A 20,643-nucleotide genomic window follows, 5' to 3' on the forward strand; every position below is an offset into this window, starting at 1 on the left:
ACTGTGCTGTTGTGGAGTGTGTCACAGTCACTTGATGCATATGGCTATAGAAAAAAAAAGGGGGGACCAATGATGATGTATGTCAAGAATCCACATCATAACATGATTTTACGTTTAATGGTTCCTGTGTATATTTCTAAAGGTTATTTTCCTTGCCTGTGTTCAATTGCTATTAATATTTCCATGTAATGCAGTAGTCAACATTTCTATACTTGCCGCCCACTTGGTACGCAGTAAAATTCCTATACCGCCCACCTATTCACAGTAACTTAATATAGCACAACTGCAAAGAAGTTTTAAAGTGGAGGTTTAGTAAAGAATATATAGTTAAATGTATGCATTTATTTATACTATAATTTATAATATTAAATTTTTAATAGACAGAAAAATTTTAATAGGTAGAGGAATAGATAGAAGGTTTTTAATAGCTAGAAGGCTAACAAACAACGAAGCCTATCAATATATGGAAAAGGGAGACTATTGTGCAAAGGGGAATGGTCAAATAGAGAACTAATCTGAGGGGTGTGGATACAGGTATATCTATGCATCCATGCATGTTTCAATCTTCCTTGATAATTATTGGGCAGAAACCTCCATCACGCACCATGAAAGCTTAAATCAGCGGTACGGACCAGGTTGACTATCCCTGATGTAATGCTGTAGCTGCCAGCTCGCCCGATATCCCAGCAATAAAATAAAATTTATTGTGTGTAAACCGAGAATTGTCGGAACTCTTTCTAAAGCTAAAATGATGGGAGTACGCGTACACTTACATATGGATCTGCTGATCTCACAAAAAATGTAGGTACTTCTCTGTTAGCCTTATGCAAGTGATAAGGCACCAAATATTACACTTTTTTTTATCTCTTAAGTTTATGAAAAAAAAATTAGAAGTGAGTTATTTATGAAAATGAATTGTTTTATTTTTTAAATTGTGTATATTTCTGCTTTGTTGGTGATATGTTTAAGTGTTACAAAATTTGTAATTTTGGCCGATGTACGAGTTTTTAATTGTGGGTAAATGTTTGAAGAAAAAACACCATCTCGCCTTATATATAGATTGGCTTATATTCAGAAATATACAGTAGTTAGTTTAAGTTTCATTTTGAATTAATGAAACTTTTTATGCAAATTTCGTTTCTGCAGCCCTAGTGATCTTCAGCATAATTTTTCTTATTAAATTTTATTTGATCTCAATTATCTTAATTTGCATTTATAGAACTTTATATGAGGATTTAACTAAATGTTTAGTCAATAAATATTTGTATTTAATTTTGTTTTAATCAATATGTAGAGTCATTAGATCTATTTCAGAACATGAAACATAAAAAATATACATTGTCTTTATCGGCATTTTAACTCTTGACTTTCCGTCTGCTTGCTAGATGTTCTTCGCATAACAGTTCGAAAAGACAGGATGCTTTGAAACTAGTCACAACATCCTGGTGGTGACAATTATGTCCAGCACATTTTCATTTGTGCCATTGTAGAGCTGCTTTTAAAAGAAGAGGTTAAACTAGCTATAGCCGTAATGAACATTTGAATGTCTAATTCCTGACATTGCATTTAAAACAACGTCAAATCATCTAAATTAAAATGAAATCAATATATGCACGTGAAAAACACCTATCCATTATACATACAATAGAAAACTTGTACAACAAAATCAAAAATCGTACATGGAAAACACCTATCCAATTTACATAAAACAGAAATATTGTACATATTAAAAAAAAAATTATGTACAATATTTCTTTAAAAAAAGACATGTCAGTCCTTATCAGCTCCAGTGATTGAACTTGTACATCAAGTTTATGCGATGTATAGTGCAACTTATGGACATGGCACTAATGTCTAACTCCTTAGGCTGTTATCACACATCTGTTTGTTTTGGAAGAACAACTGTATTGAACAATTTTCTGCTTTGTCACAACAGCCAATCACCACAGATCACTTTGGGATTAACATACAAAGGGGAAACTGGTTCTCCATTGCAAACAAGCTGATAGCTGATTGGTTGGAAACGAACAACTTGCAAATTTTTCAAAAGGAAGGAAAAAATTGTGCATACCAGGCAGAAAAATTGTCCGAAACAGTTGTTCGTATGAAACAAATGCAAATGTGATAGTACTCGAGTGGTGGTATACTGATCTTCTTCCGCATGTTCTTGCAGGCAGGCCTTATCAACATCAGTAGGCCGATGAGAGCGCTCTGCTTCTTGAATGTTGTAGTCCTTGTTTTTAAGCTTTCAATACCAAACCTTCACAGTGTCATTTGATACAACATTAGTACCTAAAGCTATACACATGATTTGGTGACATTCTGTAGCTGATGTTTTGCAACAGAACTGGAAGTAAATAATGATTCTAATATTATAGCATGGTAGTTCCATTTCAGACTTAATGATAATGGTATTTTTTTACAAGTTTCACTACATAGCATTCTAACGCAAGTCTTTCTTTCAAATGCCAAAAATTGTTTGACGAAATTTGATTAAGCATGCCAATGTGAACTGTTTGCACAGACGATACTTAGAGTGGTGGGAACCTTTTGTTAAAACTCGATATTTCATTACTTTTAGTGCAAAATAATATGTTATAGATTCATAATTTATGCCATTCTGTGATCTGGTATATCTTTAGGTGAAATCTAGTTAACCGTTTGAGTCCGGCGAAGCGCTATCGCGCTTCACTTGTCGTATGCCAAAAATACAGTGCAGCGCGATAGCGCTTCTCTTGTTTTATATTGAGAATGCGAAGACTCTGCTGTTGGTTAGTATACTTGAAAAAAAATTATTGAGAATTGAAAAATGAATTGAAGTATTCAATTGGTTTTGCATCAGGAGGAGGGGCATGCTTTGGTCCAGGTACTTCAGAAAAAGTATTCGATTCGTTTGAAAAAATTGTATCCACGGGTAAAAACTCATCAATAATCTCGTCAGAACTTGACATGGGTTGTTTCATAATTATGAGTATAACATTTGGTAAAAAAATGAAAACAGTTTCCAATTCCTATAAAACAACTGCTACTGATGTTATCACTACAACTGCTCTCAATAATTGCGTAAAGTATACTAACCAACAGCAGCGTCTTCGCATTCTCGATACAAAGCAAGAGAAGCGCTATCACACTGTGGCGTATTTTTGGCATACGACAAGTGAAGCAGGATAGTGCTTCGTCGGACTCAAATGGTTAATGCTCTCGTCTTTCAAAATGACAAAAAAAAAAAAAAAACATTCAGTACTGTTTTTTGAAAGCACTATGTGAGTCTCTATAATATTATCCACTTTTAAGAATGTTAAAGCAAATTTTATTGATTAGAAAGTATGTTTTTATTCATTTATTTTGCTTTAACCCTCTGAGCGGCCAGGGTTTTCGCTAAGAAAGCACAAATTTCCCAAAACTACTATGAGAACAAATTATTTTTTTGATTGTAATGTAAAAACTCTGCTGGTATTTCATACCTAGATTTGTGTACTTTTGATATGTTGCCTTAATTTCTTTGAAATATTTTAATATGCACATATATATACATTCTTACAAATATCACAAAAAATATTCTAGGGCATAGGTTTGCCGCTTAGAGGGTTAATAAATGTCAGAAATGTATTCAGTATTAACTGACTCTGAGATTGCTGATAAAAATATTTGTAAAATTGGGCAAAATTTAAAAAAAAAAAAAAATTTTTTTTTTTTAGACAAAATGATTTACAAGAGTGGTTTGTGACATGAAGGTGGGCAATGAATGATAAAGAAAATTTTAATAAGTTATTTGTTAATGTATATAATATTTAATAAATATTTTAACATGTGTCATAAATTATGCATATAGTCAAATGGAAGCCCCCTCCCATATGTGCACATTCGAAGTTCCAAAGACAGATTCTTAATGTTTTTGATCATCTCCCTTATAAAAAGATGCATGATGAAATATAAATTATTAAAACTACTTAGATAAATTTAATTTAGTTGCCTGTGTATATAAATCAAATTAAGTTAAATATTTTTTTTTTTTTTTTTTCCTAGTGATTTCACAAAAATTATTGGAATTATGGGATTATATTTCCAAATTCGAGATGACTATGCAAATCTTCAGTCCAAAGAGGTATATTTCCTGCATTTTTAAAAACTTCATTATAAAGTCATAAATTGTAAAGGCTCACTTTAATCTGTTTTTAGTTTGACGTGTTAGGGCTTAGAGACTGGAAAGATTTCTAATTTCTTAAAATTAATTCATATGTTTGAAATCAGATAAAAACTAATTTCTTGACTTACCTAAAATTTTTTGAAATATTTAGTATTCTCTAATTTTTTAGATTGGTGAAATTGTAATCTTTTCTGAAAAATTTGGATTAAGTAATATAAATGTAATTTTTTAAGCTGATAAGAGGATCAGATATAAGAGGATGCATGCAGTTTAAGGTTTAGAGGTAGAAAAATTTTAATCTTCTGCTGCAGCAGGACACTGAAAATAAAATTTATGTGAATGAATGATGCACAAATATAGCATCATTCTGGAGATGTGCGCAAAAATAAATATAAGGAATTTATTCCAAGGTTAATATTATATTACTTACAATAAAGCTTTATGTTTAATACTTTACATATCATTTCTCAAATTGTTTACCAGTTTAAAATCATTGTAAAAGTGCTGCTAATCCCAGATGATAAAGACTGTAGTATTAATGGGTAATGTGTTTAGGTTGGTGTGGTTTCTTTTGAATTAAAAGATGTAACACTGTTTGAAACCTGTTGCTGCATGTAAAAGGGAAGCTGAATGAATAGATATAAAATTGTTTTGAATGTAATTTGTTCACTCAGTCAGTGTAATAACTACACACAATATAGATGTATGTTATATTTCAAAGCAAGAAATTCAAGAGCACAATAAAAATGAGTTATGCTCTGAAATAATTTCCTCAGCAACTATCAGTTTATTTCTTCAGTCTTGAATAAAATAATACAAGATTCTTTGATGTGTTTGCAAATATATGCTACACAACATGATTGCAAAACAAAAATCATGCAAGTGCTATTTCATTGTATTGAAATTTTGTCATTGTGGTGTTGAAACTCCTGAAATGTTGTGGATGTTTACATTTTCTTTATTCTTATGTTATTAAATTTTTAATTGAAATATAGATTAATTATCTCTTAATAGCTTCTGTATATGCTTACTATAAAAACAAATGTTACAAATCTAGGAATAATTATTATTACATATAAAAGTGAAGTATCCGAATCAAACAGCAAAAATTTTCACAGCTAAAGACAAAAGAGCTAATCTCTTCACATTCAAATATCATGAGATGATGAAAAGTTTTCCAGATATATCAAGAGCATACATGTAAGTCTACCCTCCCTTACTCCGCCACCCTATTTTTTCTTCTTTTTTTTTTTTTTTTTTTATGTAATCCTAGTAAGAAACATTGTTGACTGTAGTTGTGTCAGAAGCAAATGTTTTAAGAACAGATGATTTAACAGAAGCTGTCTATCTTTGCTAGGTACATAGCAAGTTGTTGCTCACTTGTTTTCATAAATATGTAGGGTTCAAATTACACTCAAGAGCATAGAAACTAAGGTCTGAATTTGGGGAATGATGTTTTTTTCATTCAAATTCCAGTCCAGTTTATTTTTTTAAGCCACTTAATTGAAAGATATGGAGAATATATTACAGTCTATCTTCAACTATTGGGACTTATAATTGATTCTTTGGAAGTACCATGACTTTAGAGTTTATATTCATAAGTAATAAATTTATATCCTTTAAATACTTAATTGGTGGTTGAGTTTTTTTACCCACTGTATGGGTAGCTCTGGATGTAAAAATGATAGAGCATAATACATATGAATTTAAGAAGGCAAATTCATTTTGTTGGAAAAATTCTGTTCTAAACTTCATTGAGAGTTGATTTGATCTCTAGCTTATAGATTTGCAAAATTATTGTAATAAAATTTCTTTTCTAATAACCTTGTTTTCTTCTTTTGCATAACTGTATGTAATTTCATGTCATTCTGGCAGTTGATTTAAAATAGTCATTCTGTCTGTATTTAAATGTATGTTTATTATACTTTACTGTTGAACTGCAATTACAGTTATGTTTTACTTTTGAACCACAGTTACAGTTATGTTTTACTTTTGACTACAGTTGCAATTATGTTTTACTCTTGAACTAATAATTTTATGTAATGTACCATGACTGAACTTTTCAATGACTGTATTGCAAACTTACTACAATGAGAAATCAGTGTATGGTCCATATTAAACATAAACGGATTCCTGAGTTCAAATTTCAGTGAAAAGTTAATCTTGCTCTTGTTTATAGATTTTAATTTCATGAAGACATGATTCAAAGCAGATGATTATATTATTTAAAGCAAGCAAAGCATAATAATACAGGTAGAGTATAATTTAATAGAGAAAGTTCAAGAATTAAAAACACCTGCAACTAACACAAATTGAGAAGAATTGGGAAGACCACTTGGGGTGGATATTGATGAAAAAGTTCAAGTTACAGCATTAATGATAGAAGAAAATATTGCCAGTCACTTTATGAAGCAAATTTAAGCACATATCTGCAAAACTTTTTGAAGAATGTGAAATCAGTGAACTTCCTACAGATGCCGAGATGAGGGATGCCCTCTGAGTTTTAAGATTAGTGAAACAGCACTGGTTAAATAATTTTCAGAATAGTTCATAAATCAGTTTTTCGGTAACTGTTACATACAATCAATTATTAACAGCATTTTTCTAATTAAAATGCTGTGAGAATATATATTTATATGTTTCTAGTTACATTTATATTAAATTAATTGAATTCCATTGATATTTTATAGAATATTTTTCTCATCTTTGGTTGTTATCATTATAGTCATAAACAAACGTTATAACATTAAGCCATGCTTGCTGTACATTTGCTGAGCTGTTTTCTGCAGGTTACTTAGGTTTTATTTAGAACTGCAGTTGGTGTACCCCAGGATCAGTTGATGAACAAGGTTATGCTCTTTCAATGTTAACCCTTTCTATTTCTAGCATTCAAGACCATAACATACCTTATGTATATGCTGAATGGTGTTGCTGTTCTCAGTGAAGTGGGAGAAACCTTGCTTTAAAGCAAGACATCAGTCTCTTCATGCTGGTTGACCTTGGTTAAGAAGAGCAAACCTTATAGTATAATAACCTTGGTATACCCTGCTAATACTTTTTTTACTGCTGTAAACTTAGCATAGTTTATTTATTCGTAATTGTACAGCATATGTTCTTTGAATATCAAGACATCAGTCTCTTCATGCTGGTTGACCTTGGTTAAGAAGAGCAAACCTTATAGTATAGTAACCTTGGTATACCCTGCTAATACTTCTTTTACTGCTGTAAACTTAGCATAGTTTATTTATTCGTAATTGTACAGCATATGTTCTTTGAATATCAGATGTTTTTCCCCCCTCTAGTTGAATGCATTAATAATAAAATAATTATTTCCTCATTGTTTTCGTGAGCTTTTTATATCTGTGCTAACTATAGCCAACTTTGTTGCAAAGAAATATTGAGTTTTGACCATAAACGTGCAAGGTATTTTCTCCCTCCTTTCTGCATGCCTTTGTGATGTAATCGGAAGTATGCTCCACGCATATTTAAGAATCCCGTCCCAGCCAAGGCATTGCACATTTTTCACATCCCTTGCTTCAAAATAACCTAATGACTATGAACTAAAGAATAAAATTTAGTATTTGCACAATAAAAATATTTCACTCTTGTTTTATTTTTCAGTATACAGAGAATAAAAGTTACTGTGAAGATTTAACCGAAGGAAAGTTCTCATTCCCTGTGATTCATTCCATTCGTAGCAATCAAGATGATCCTAGGATAATGAGTATCCTTTTAACAGCATGCTTTAAATCAAATATTTATCTTCAGTGCTTTTTATTTGTAAAATTTCTTAAAAGCTAAAATAGCTTATGACTTCTTATGCTTTGATCAGGTCTTGAACTTTTTTTTTTAAATTTATATTTATTTAATGGCTGAATGCTTGCTCTTCAAGCAATTGCCAGGAATAACCAGACTGCGTCATTTAACCACCTTGTCATCGAGGGTGCAATTTGCATCACAAGGGGTAGACCTTAATACCTATAAAACATTATTGCCCGAAGAGGTGGAGTTTGAAATAGCAGTCAGCTTTTTCTAAAAATTATATAGCTCAGTTGACAAGAAAAGCAAACATATATATATTTCCAAAATAAGTTTTAATGCTTAAGAAATTTCTCGTATACGAGCACCATATACTCACCTGCATTATTTTGTATGTTATGCTTATTAGAAAATAAAAATATCCTACGGCTGGTTAAAATATATTCTTTTTCGTTAGTAATTTTTTTACTTTCTGATTACCTTCAAACCTGATTTCAGTGTGCTGTAGAATTGCTGTGTTTGGGGCATATTTTAAAATATATGTGCAATAATAGCCAGTTAATGCATACATGCTTGTGTATATGTGGATTTACACACTTTATATTTAATCATCATTTTGCTTAACAAAGTTCACCAGTTGTGAAAATATAAACTTTGATAGATAAATCAGTTATACCGTATAGATTTTTTACTTTTTCTCACATAATTTCTCCCTTTTCATGAAATGCATTATTAGGTTATTATTTATAAATGGAACAACACCTGTAAGCTGTAAAGTTAGGCAAGTAAATGTTTTTGCTGATTCGAAAAGTCTTCAATGGGTTAAAAGTTTCAGAGATGGGTGCAGATAATCAGAATGTACTGTAATTTTCAATAAATCATAAAATTTAGTTTGGATTTTTATAAATATTAAAATATTGTTGTATAATGTAAAATTGTAAGAAATTTATTAGCAAAATTATCCATTTTGAATATTGATTAACCAATTTATAAATCAGAATTTAAACAGAACAAAAATCAGAAAATAAAATGTGAAACATCTATCTTCAATATGCATACTGCAGACTTTTTAATCATATAATATTTGCATTTATATTGATAAAATTCTTAACTTGCTTGCAAGATATAATTAGGCAAAGAACAACTGATGTTGAAATAAAGAAATATGCTGTAGATTTAATGGAGAAAATGGGATCATTTGAATATAGTCGTAATGTACTAAAAGATTTAGATACTCAGTGAGTAATAAATTTGTGTTCCTTATTGATTAAATATTTTAAATTCATATTTGTCGTGAATATTGGACATTTCATAAGCAGATCTGTATAAATGTTGTATGATGTCCTTTTTCCCTCATCTCTTGTAATTTTATTTTGTAGTTATGGCACTCCTTTTAAAAGCTCTGTCATCTCTGCTAGCTGCATTCTTAGTGTATTTTCTTGCAATGGTTATTTATATGATTATTTTAGAGCATTTTCCATAAATAGAGTGGAAGTAAGAAATGATTACCAGTAGCAATATATGAGCAGATGTTTGAAAAGTATTTGATAGTAGCAATTTATAAAATGTAGAAACAGGATATTGAATGCACTAAGAAGTTCTGTTCTTTGACTACTGCTCATACTATTGTTGTTTTCTATTTTAATTCTAAAAAGCACATGTTGTGGTTTTAATATTTTATTATAACCCGTCCTAGGAAAGAATGTTGTAAAATATTAAAAGTGCAGCATTGTCTTGTATTTAATGCAAACTAGGTGAAAGGTAAAAATTGTATTGTCATTTTTGATGTTTTGATATGATACTTAAATGTCAAATTTATTTTTATATGGTTAGATTTTGAAAAGAGCTCAAAAAAGTTTTTCTCAATGTAGAAATTCAGAATTTTTCAACAGAAATTAAGAATGAAAAATTACTTTAAATCATAAACATTATATGAACACTAAGAACATTGTTTATTAGTTAACCTGTTATAGCAAAACATAACCTATTATAGCATGCAAGGTTTATTTCCCTTAAGATTGACATTTCATGGAAGACCTTTAAAGCCAAACTGACATGTATTCAGCTTGCATATGGGGGGGGGGGACTCAGCAGCTAGCTTGTTTGCAATGCACTAAACTGAACTGGGCAAGCAAGCAACTGTAAGCTATTCTTACCTGTGCGATCACTAGAGAGCATGAACATTAACAGGAAAAACTAAAAGCATTAAACTAATTCTTTAGTTGCTATGAAGAACGTTTGGAAACAAGAATATTTTTAGAATGCAGTTTATGTAATTGAACACAACACTATATGAAAGGATATCTTATTTAGTCAAAGGAAAGATTTCCTGCTCATTTACTTTACAGATGAGAAAAATCTCAAAGACACTCAAGCAACCAGTTTGTTTGCCAGGTATTGAATCAATATTCAGTGGTCTTATCCACTGAGCCACTGGTAAACTAGAAATAGCAAGGGAAATGAAAGATCAGTTGAACGAGTTGGACATCACTGAGAATGCACTTGCTGGTATGTGTAGGAGATGACTAATTGCCACAATAGGCATTGTGAGCTCAGAACGTTATTCTCTGAGTTGCCTATCAATGGTATCCTGGTTATATGTCAAATCATTGATAATGATGAATCAGGTGCAATGAGAACCACTCTGACAGTTGGCTTGTTTTGATGTTCTCTCATCTCCCTAGATTAATTGCTGCCATCTTCTGCTATGATTCAACCATTCCTGCCAATATCATTGAAGAGGAACCTTGCTGCAATCAAAAATCAAGTTATCTTCTGATGTAACTACCTTGCTTCTTTTAGGCTGATTGTACATAGTCTGTCAATTGTGACATATGCTCATACTGTATGTAAATGCACTTGTGAAGCATTGGTACAGTCAGACAGTGAATATAGACATGATCAGGCTTGATTGGAAGTTATACCCTAGAATTGCAATTTCTTACCCCCTTTCCTTTTTTTTTTAATACTTCATTCAGGTGGTCAGTGATAATGTTCTGTACTTCCAATTATTCAATCATGAACTGACAAACTTTCATCATTTTGCATGTTAAATTTCATACTTTTTTTTTTTTTTTTTTTTTTTTTTAAATCTTGGAGTAGATTACAATTTCTAATGTAAATTAGTATTTATTTTTTTTAATTACTTAATAATTTGTAACACCACCCATGTGTACTTGCATAGTATTTTGAGACATTTTTTATTCTTATTTTCTACTTTTATAATAATTTTTGGTATTAATTTTATTATGAAAAGCTATTAAAATAGCACATCCCCATATCCCCCCCCCACACTTTTTTAATTCTGAATTGCTAACCAAAATCTTTTGATTCAACTACATTGCTTCTTCTTGGCAGATTGCTAGGCTGATTTGATTCTGAATTGCTAATCAAAATAATATATTGGATCTAGATGATTTAGATAGCACAGTTAGTAAATAGAAATTTAAGTAGTTCAATAAATAAATATTAAATGCTGTATGAGTTTTATAAGCTTAGTTCTTTAGAAATTCCATTAATTTCGTGACATTGCATATATCAATCATATCCAAATTTGTAAGTTCTGTTAAGAATATTTTTAACATTGTCGGTTATTGCTGCTAATGATGAATAAAATTTGAGGAAATGTAAAATAATAAAAGTTTAATAAGCCATTCATGTGGCTGATTGCATATCATCTGTCAGTTGTGACATATGCTCATACTAAAATAATGTACATAAAATATCGAATATGATTATTCTGCCTATGGAAATTGAATAAAATAATCAAGTAGATTTTGAAAGTAATTGCTGATTTTTTCCCCCTCTATTGAAAGCAAGAAAAATATGATTATTGAAAGAATACTTGAAAAATTATATATTTTTATGTGACCACATTACTATTTTTCATTTTTTTTAATATTTACAATGCATTATTATTTATATTATGCATTACTATTAAAGTTTTTTAAATTATTTGTTATTTTAATAGAATAATCAAAAATTATAAACTATTTTTGTATTATTTTCCTTCATGTAAAAAATTACAATTTAAATCATTTGCTGAATGTTAATGGATACAGCTATAGTTAATTTGTGTATTTGCTCAATTAATCTTGGTTTGGGTGATAAAATATCTATGCAATGGCTTTGGATATGAACACAGCATTTCTCATTCATTCACCTGAATATCCTTTACCTACTGGAAATATCATTTTTGGCTTCAGTTTGGAATTGAAAGAAAAAGGAAAATGAGCAATATGGTTTTAAGAAAGGAATAAATAAAATATTTTACCAAATTTTTGGAAGGTGTAAAAAAACTATTCTGAATCTCCATCGCAGTTCATAATATAAGCCCTTGCTGATTATACATTTGCCAGTTGATGACGGTATTCATCAGATACTTTGCAATCTTTGCATGAGAATGCTGCTTAAGATACATCACACAGATTAATCAATACTGCAGCTTCTGGAAGAAAGATAATGATTCCAATAGCCATAGTTTAACTTTGATATGAAATCTAGACCAGTCTTTTTCAAAAACAGCATACGATACCTACCTTGAAAACTGAGTGGCCTGTTTGCAAAATAAGTACAGTATTTAATTAATGCTTATGTAGTTTATCTTTGACTGATGACGATTCATTCATCTAATCATTCTATGGTTGTTGATTGTGCTTTTAAAAACATATATTGAGTTGTGGGAATTTTTGTCAGTGTCAAAATTAATCTTTTCTGGGTTTAGGTAAAATTATTTTGCATTTACTATTATTACTCTATCTGTCTGATAATTGCACTTTTTAATTTTTGCAGAGCCAGACAAGAGATTGCACGCCTCGGCCATAATTCATTCTTAATTGCAGTTCTTGATGAATTAAAATTATGGTAATTTGTGAATAAGCTGTATTTAAATGCTTTTCTCATCATTATACATAATCATTTAAAAAAAAACTTTAGATTTCTTCTATAAATGCTTATGTCATTATCATAATATGATCAATAAAACTTTTTAGAACATTTCTTTGCCTCTGTTATTGTTTTAAAGACAGGGAGAAGCCTGTGCATCACTTCCATGACCTTCATTGTCCCCTTTGAGTCTGTTCAAATTCATTATTTTTTGGTAGTACACTAGTGTTTTTCTTGGATTTTGCCAGTGCAATTTGAAATCATAGTATTGGCATTATCAACAACTGCTTGAGTATCCATATTGTGCATTATCAGTTTTTCCAAATTTTCTTGGAGCCTATTACTTATATATGTTTTATTTGTAAATAAAAAAGACAAATCATTTTTTACTTTTCAAAGGAATGTTATTGTTTTTAAATAGTTATAACTACATTTTCAGTGGTGTATTTTTATACACAAAGGATGATAAATAAAATACATTTCTAATACCTTCTAAGATTTAAAATTAGGGGGAAAAGCAACTTTATTTTAGCATAAATTTTGAATAACACTCTATTAGATTTCATGGGTGATCAGACCCCCTGTCCCTCTTCTTTAGGAACATGACAGATTCTCATCCATATGACCTTCTAACATCTTTTAATTCTGCAAAGTGCTACATTTGAATTGCAAATCTTTTAACTCTGCTTTTTTCTGTATTCTATTATTTGCATCCAAAATAAAACTGAGTGATGATGATTAAATTATCTAGTAATTAATAAAGGTCTTCCAACCTTGAACTCTTAATTTGTTCAAAAAAGTATTTATATGGATCTACTTATATAGAAATACATAGCAGTAAAAAAAAATAGTTGCTAATATTAGATAATACCTCCAAAACTATTAAATATGGAGTTTTGATCACCAATGGCAAAAGTTATGTTAAAATTTGGCAGAATTTTAAAACTTCATAAAATTTCCAAGATAGTGCTGCAGTGCCAGTGTAATTAGATTTGGATATTTCCGTTTACATTTACTTAGCAGTCTAATCTTACTTATTTTTTTAACACTGTATAATCTTACTTATTTTTTTAACACTGTATGTTTTCAAATAAGCAAAAGCAATTGTGATTTTTTTTTAATTGCTTTATTTCCAATTGTATTCATGTTTCAACAAAAATGCTTCCTCGTCTTTTTTAATAAAATTGCAGTCTGCACCAGTTTTAAACATCATTTGATACACGGAAATAAGTGAACTCTATGCAGTGAAAATACTGCTGAATTTAATAGTTGAGACAAAAAGGAAAACAGAATTAAAGCTTTTCATTAAAAGCAAACTTTTTGTCAGGTTTTTGCCACATTTTAAGAATACTTTCCTTTTGATAGTAAGGTCAAGAAAATACTTATATTAAGTTTCACTTAGCAAAGCATTGCCATCCATCTTTTGAAGATAATTACATTGAAATTCCTTACTACAATTTTGTTACCTGATATATATATACTTAAATGCAAATTATCACCATATATATTAAGAATGGCCATAGCATGGCTCTTATCTAGATAAAATATATGTATGAAATTTGGTATACTAAAACTACTCAATGTCCAAAAAAAAGTAATTAATTTTTTTTCATTTCTTTTTACAGAATTAATAGTAAACTTAAACTGATCAATTTCATTTCTTGTTAGTTAAATAAGTTAATAATGTCATCCAAAAACATAGAAGATAAAATTATTGTATTCATTCTCTTAAACAGTTTTGTAAAGAAAATCTTTAAAAGTTAGATTTGCTTGTAGATACTTACAATAGGTGGATGCTTTACAAAAGGAGTCTGCCAAATGTCTGTATTATAAGTAGTGGTAGAAGCTAAATAGGGGTGATCTGCGAACATGTAATAAAAGGTTTTTCAGTTCCCCTTCCCAAGTAGTTCATTTCCATGAAGCATATTTCTCAAGGTATACAAAGGCTTCACAGCTGTTGCTTTCTTGGGAAAAATGTTATTAGAAAACAAAGTTTTCAGATTTTGTATTATATCCAAAAGAACATGCCCCTCCCCCCACATTTACACACACATACATGCTTCACGAGCATTTGGGCTGTCGTATGTTTAGAATTTTTGATAGACAGTCTCACATGCTGAAAATAAAAGTGTTTTATTTGTACAGTATTGCCACTGCTAGCTTTTAAATTCTTGAGTTTTTTAATCCAAAATTTGTTAAAAGTTTTAAAAAATATGAAATAGATTATAAAACAATATCAAAATAGTTTTGAGGCATAGTCATGCTGAAAGTGGCAAGAAGATGATGAACCTAGATACTGGCAGATAACCAATCTTTATTTTTACACATATCCAATCAATTTGGAAGACACTTATTCAGTCATAATTAAACATGATAAATTTTTATGTACATTGGTTTTTTTTAAAATTATCAATGTGATCTTATTTATATCAATGTGATTTATATTTGATTTAAATTCATATTTTCCATTCTGGAGTGTTTGTGTGGTTGTGTATTGAGCATACGGCAAAGCACACTGGGGCTATCTGCCTAAGGGGAGGGATGCCTTCGTGGAGGACTTTCTAAGGAAAACTGGCTTGTGTACTCGTATACACACACATGGGGAAAACGACAAAAACGCCCATGCAGCTAGCCCGTTCGCGGGATTTGAACCTTGGACCAAACTATCAGTGTTCAGCGATTTTACCGCTCGGCCGCTGGTGGGCTCTGGATTGTTGATGGAATAAGAAAGTCATAACAAGACCAGAAACTAATAAAAATCTCATTATAATTTCCTTGAATACTTTGTCAGATAAACCTCCCTTCAATTCAGTTTTGTATGACAACTCAGCATCACATTTTTCGCCTTACCAGACCGTTAAATACTGGTAGTTTAACCTATGGTCAAATGCCAAAGACTAGCTAGTAGAATGAGCATTTTGATGGTTTACTTTGATTTTGGTTTGGTTTGTTTTTTGTTGGCAATATGAATAGAAGACAGTACTTCTTTTCCTACTTCTTTCTAATATTTTAACAACTTTTTCATTAAAAAAACTCGACGATTTTAAAGCGAGCAGTGGCAAACCTTTTTATCTCCAGTGCACAAAACTGTCTATTGGGAAATCTAAAGAAATGCTGTTTTTAAATACTTTTAGCTCAAATGTTCTTGAAATGTGTGTTTAAATGGGAAAATAAAATACAATCTGAAGGCTTTCAGATATTCTAGTATGCCAAAAGGTGTGTTCGACCCCCCCCCCCCCCACAAACACACACACTCATAGACAAATACACATTTCGAGAGCATTTGGGCCAAAAATATTGAAAAATAGTATATGTTTAGAGAATTTCCGATAGGCAGTCTTGCGTGCTGGAGATAAAAATGTTCTATTCCTCACAGTGTTGCCACTGCTCGCTTTGAAATTGTTGAGGTTTTTCATCAAAAATCATTGAAGTTTTACAAAATATGAAGTAGACAGTAAAACAAATTCGAGCTTTCAGGTTACCATGTTGAGGTAGAAGAATATGCGTATTCAAAATTCCTATACTTTAAATACTGTTGTTTTTTAATAATGTGAGAAACATACATACATTGATGTAAATTCTTCATTATTTAGTTTCTTTAAACGGGGCGATAATATTTGGTGGCAATAATTTGAAAAGTGATACATCGCATTGAAGTGATTCGGTGCAAAATGCTGTTTTGAGCTTAGTAGCCCTTCTAGGTTATCGCTGCTTTAAGCGTTATATAAAATTTGAAAGCTATCAGTTTTCTTAGCTCAGAAGGGCAATTTTTTTTTTTTTTTTTTTTTTTTTTTTTTTTTTGTTTGTTTGTTTTATTTGTTAAATTGTTGCCACTAAATATTATCGCACTATTATATTTAAAGAAATTAAATAATGAAGAATCTGCATAAGTTTCTCGCATTGTGATAAAACTACGGTACCTAGAGCCATCAAATTTTGAATAACATTCTTTGCCACCTGAATATGGGCATCTGGAAGCCCAAATTTGGAATTTGTTTTATTATCTATTTCATGTTTTGTAAAGAAAGCATTTATGAGTTTTTGATTAAGAAACTCAACGATTTCAAAGCGAGCAATGGCAACATTGTATGAAAGAAAACATTTTTATCCCCAGCATGCGAGACTGTGTCTCAGAAATTCTAAATAGTGCTCTTTTAAAATTATTTTGCAATGTTGCTGTTGAATTTAATTTTATGGTTTAAATGCAAAAACATGATACTATTTGACGAATAAAGGTAACGTACAAAACGCTAAAAAAATGCACAATATAAAATTGTTGCTACCAAATATTATTGTCCTGTATTATATTTAAAGGAATTAAATAATGAAGAATTTTCATGAATATATGCATGTTTTACGTGTTGCGAAAAAACAACACTACCTAGAGCCATCAACTTTTGAATAACATAGTCCTTTTTGCCGAATTTTGAATTTCAAATTTTGTTTATTGTGTATTTCATATTCTGTAAAATATTAATTTCTGATTATGCCAGCAAATGGCAACACCGTACAAGAAGAAATATTTTTTTATTTCCAGCATGCAAGTCTGTCAATCCAAAATTTTAAAGATAGGCTGGTTTTTTTTTTTTTTTTTTTTCCCCTTAACAAAAAGGGACATTAATTTCGAAACTATATTTTTTTGTTGAATCACTACAACAGTGTATCACTTTTCAAATTGTTTATAGGATCTAACTGCCTTTAGCCACAGAAAATAATCTAGATCCTACTAGTGAACCTGCGACTTCTCGCACAGACGTGAAATAATATCAGCACAGAAAATAACCCTATATTATTTTCAGTTAGGAACAGAAAGGCACATACTTCGTGCTACAATAACACCGACAACTTGCGGTGGAACTTGAACATTGTTACACTAATCAATTCAAGTCTAAAATAGCGTAGTGCTGGACTAGCACTTTTAAGTTATGGCTAACTAAGTTGATTCGACAACCTACCAGGCATAATAATTATTCAAATGGCCAAAAGGCATAGCAGCAAAGTCAGAAACAAAATGTGCGCTTGCTAGCGAAAACACGCTCTGAACAGACTCCAAGATTCAGCTGTTTAAATACTCACTTCACTTCACTTTATCATCATGGCAAAGAAATGCGAGGGGAAGTTGAAGAGTTCAGGAAAGATAACAAAAATTTAAACTAAGAGAAACCTTACATCTTCCCTTGCCAGAATTTAACTATCGCATAGCAAGGCTTTAAAAGCCTAGATAAAATATTTAAGTTCTAAATCTAAATGTAAGTCAACCTTTACAATCTTAATATTAACTTTCTTAATTTAAACTTTTACAGATGAGAAACGTAGCACAAAAATTACAATCTCATATTTTCTTGGCTCAACTACTTCCAGGCATCTGGAAGCAAAATAGTTTAGAACTTGTTTCACAAAAAATCACATTGAGACCAGTTTTAACATTTTAAAGAGTTAAATCTGTTCTTTAATAGAGGTACATTTACTCATTTCATTATTTCTAACAATTTAAGACAACCCCTTGCTCTCCAGCAGGGTGTACTGCATGTGAGAACGTGCTTCATGTATAATGCGTACAACACTTCCAACTATCCCACATCATACTTGTTAGACAACCTAGAACTTAGAGAAATGCCCTTCAATCAATTTTCGGCCTCTGGTGCTAACTCTAGTGAAAATTAACTTAATTAATTAACATTTACTTTACATTCATTCTTAATTGATTTGACTTTATGTTAGTACAATTCACAGCTAGCTTAGGTTACTATTTCATTCAAAGCACATTATTCAAGCATACAAAAATACTTTTAAGTATATAACAATTCAAACACTTTTATGTATATAATGTCTTACTTTACATAGCCGAAAACAAACTCAATTTAATCATATGCTACAATTTTCTAAAATTTGGGAGTATTGAAGTTGTTTCTTCAAAACATACAATTGTTTCTTAAAACAGTCTCTACAACTAAAGTTAACATTTCATTCTAAATCCACCAGTTTATGTCCGCTAAAATTTCTTGCATCATAAGACTTTTAAAGCTAATTGCTTAATACAAAATTTTAAGCTACTTGCATAATACAAAATTGTAAGTTTCTAGCTAAATACAAAAGAATGAAAGAGCTTACTTAATTAAATAAACATTGTTCTCTTTCCGAGCAAAACTGAAACAAATATTTTCAGCCAACTTCGTACTAGCTTTAAACTAATAGAATAATTTTGGCTTATATTTTGTTTGGTGAAATCCGACATCCTTTCTTTACAAACTCCTCCCATAACAGAACTTGGTGCATTTGTTGAAGTCGGATACGTTGGGGTGGTCTGTTGTTTCCATTCTTCCCCGTCGCTGGCTCTTTTCGTTTTACTCCTATTCTTTCTCCCATGCTAGCCTTTTGGCACTGATTTACATTTGGAGGTGCTGGACGCTTGGGAGCTGTGGCCGAAAAAATTCCTTAGTCTGGACGGAAAACTCTTACCTGGTCAGTCGTCCGAGCTCTTTGGTTTCTCAGTAGTTTCTTATCCTGGAATGTTCCTCTTCTACTTGGCGTTTCCGTTGTAGAGCTTAGGTTGGCATCTTTTCCTTGGTGACTAGGTTCATGAGCTCTGATGTCTTAGTTGTCTTTTTCTCCCTGTTCGTCGTTTGGTCGATCTTGTACAGGCACTTGTTTCGCCTTCGTTTCTCGGTGACTTGTTCCTCTTCTGCGTCGGCTCCAGTTTTCGTTCGTTAATGCCTCTTGGCTCATCATGTCGACGTTTCTTTCCTTCCAGCTCTATCGCTCTGGATTTTTTCCTTTTTGTTCCTAGCAGAGTCTTTTTAGATGTTACGAGGCCTTCACATGTATTTGGTGCTTTCTGTAAAATATCTTAAAACATAGGCATATCCTTTTGGTAATAGTACTTTTTCACTTGATCCAAATTGGCAGTGACATTACCAGCTGTTTCTCCTTTTAATTATAAAACCGAACCACAAATATGCTCAAATACGAAAGAATCTTCATATCTGGGGTAAAATTTGGACGCTTTATCTAATGGGATGCAAGACAACGAATGTTTTATTTTCAGGACCTTACCCCAGCTTTAAAGTCAAATTATCTTCTTTTCCTATCATAATAAATATTCGTTTTCTTTGGAGTTTCTTATTAATTTTCTAATTATTTTCTGAATATGATTTAGTTTAAATTCTGCCCCTCTTTTCTGGACGAAAAACAGATTGTCTAAGGGGGTAAGCCAACTCATTGATACAGTCATCCCAGCGTCGCTGAAAAGTTTTTCACCTAACTATGGATGATTTTTTACAATGTTTCTATTTACGCGCTCAGCAGTATTTGACTGCAGTTTGTAAGGGACCATCTTTAGGTGGCGGATGCCAAGCATTATACATAACTCTTCGAAAATTTGTTTTAATAAATTGGGGGCCGTTATCTGACATTACCCTAAGTGGTGCACCATGTTTTAGAATATATTTATTTAGAAATGCACCGGATACAATTTTCGCTGAGGTTCTTTTAAGAGGGACTATTGCTACCCACTTTGAGAAATGATCGACAATAACTAGTAAATATCTATTTTTATTACTTTCACTTTTTGGAAACAGGCCTAATAAATATATCCCAATTATTTCATTTGAAAAAGTAGCTCTTACACTATTTAGATAACCGGCTGGGCTGTAATTAACATCGTTAACTAACTGGCAGGTATGGCATTACCTGACTTATTCCGTTACCACTTTTTGAAGTTGCGGAGAAAGAACCGCCTCTCTCACTCTTCTCACCGTTTTCGAATGCCAAGGTGACCAGCAGTAAGTGCATCATGTAATTCCTGTAATATGCTGAGTCGCAATCTGGCTGGAATGACTAGCCTTACTTCGCTA

The 20,643-nt window shown here is 31.2% G+C and overlaps 1 protein-coding gene across 6 annotated transcripts in view; it reads left to right on the plus strand.

The window, feature by feature from the left end:
• The window catches only part of qm (geranylgeranyl pyrophosphate synthase quemao), a 91,090-nt gene that overhangs the window by 43,686 nt on the left and 26,761 nt on the right, over window positions 1-20,643 (plus strand). For 4 of the 6 annotated variants that reach the window (XR_015040194.1, XM_085812862.1, XM_085812865.1 and 1 more), the window contains 3 exons: window positions 4,027-4,105; window positions 7,769-7,871; window positions 9,030-9,144. Coding sequence is in view for 5 of the 6 variants with exons in the window: in XM_085812862.1 (XP_085668988.1) it covers window positions 4,027-4,105; window positions 7,769-7,871; window positions 9,030-9,144 (297 nt within the window). In the remaining variant the exon portion in view is untranslated. Of the gene's footprint in view, window positions 1-4,026; window positions 4,106-7,768; window positions 7,872-9,029; window positions 9,145-12,697; window positions 12,905-20,643 lie in introns of those variants that run through there. The other 2 variants (XM_085812864.1, XM_085812866.1) reach the window with 1 other exon arrangement.

This window comes from Stegodyphus dumicola, chromosome 3, assembly GCF_044657685.1.
Source record: "Stegodyphus dumicola isolate Sdum_Otavi_A_Nest chromosome 3, ASM4465768v1".
Lineage (NCBI taxonomy): Eukaryota > Metazoa > Arthropoda > Arachnida > Araneae > Eresidae > Stegodyphus > Stegodyphus dumicola.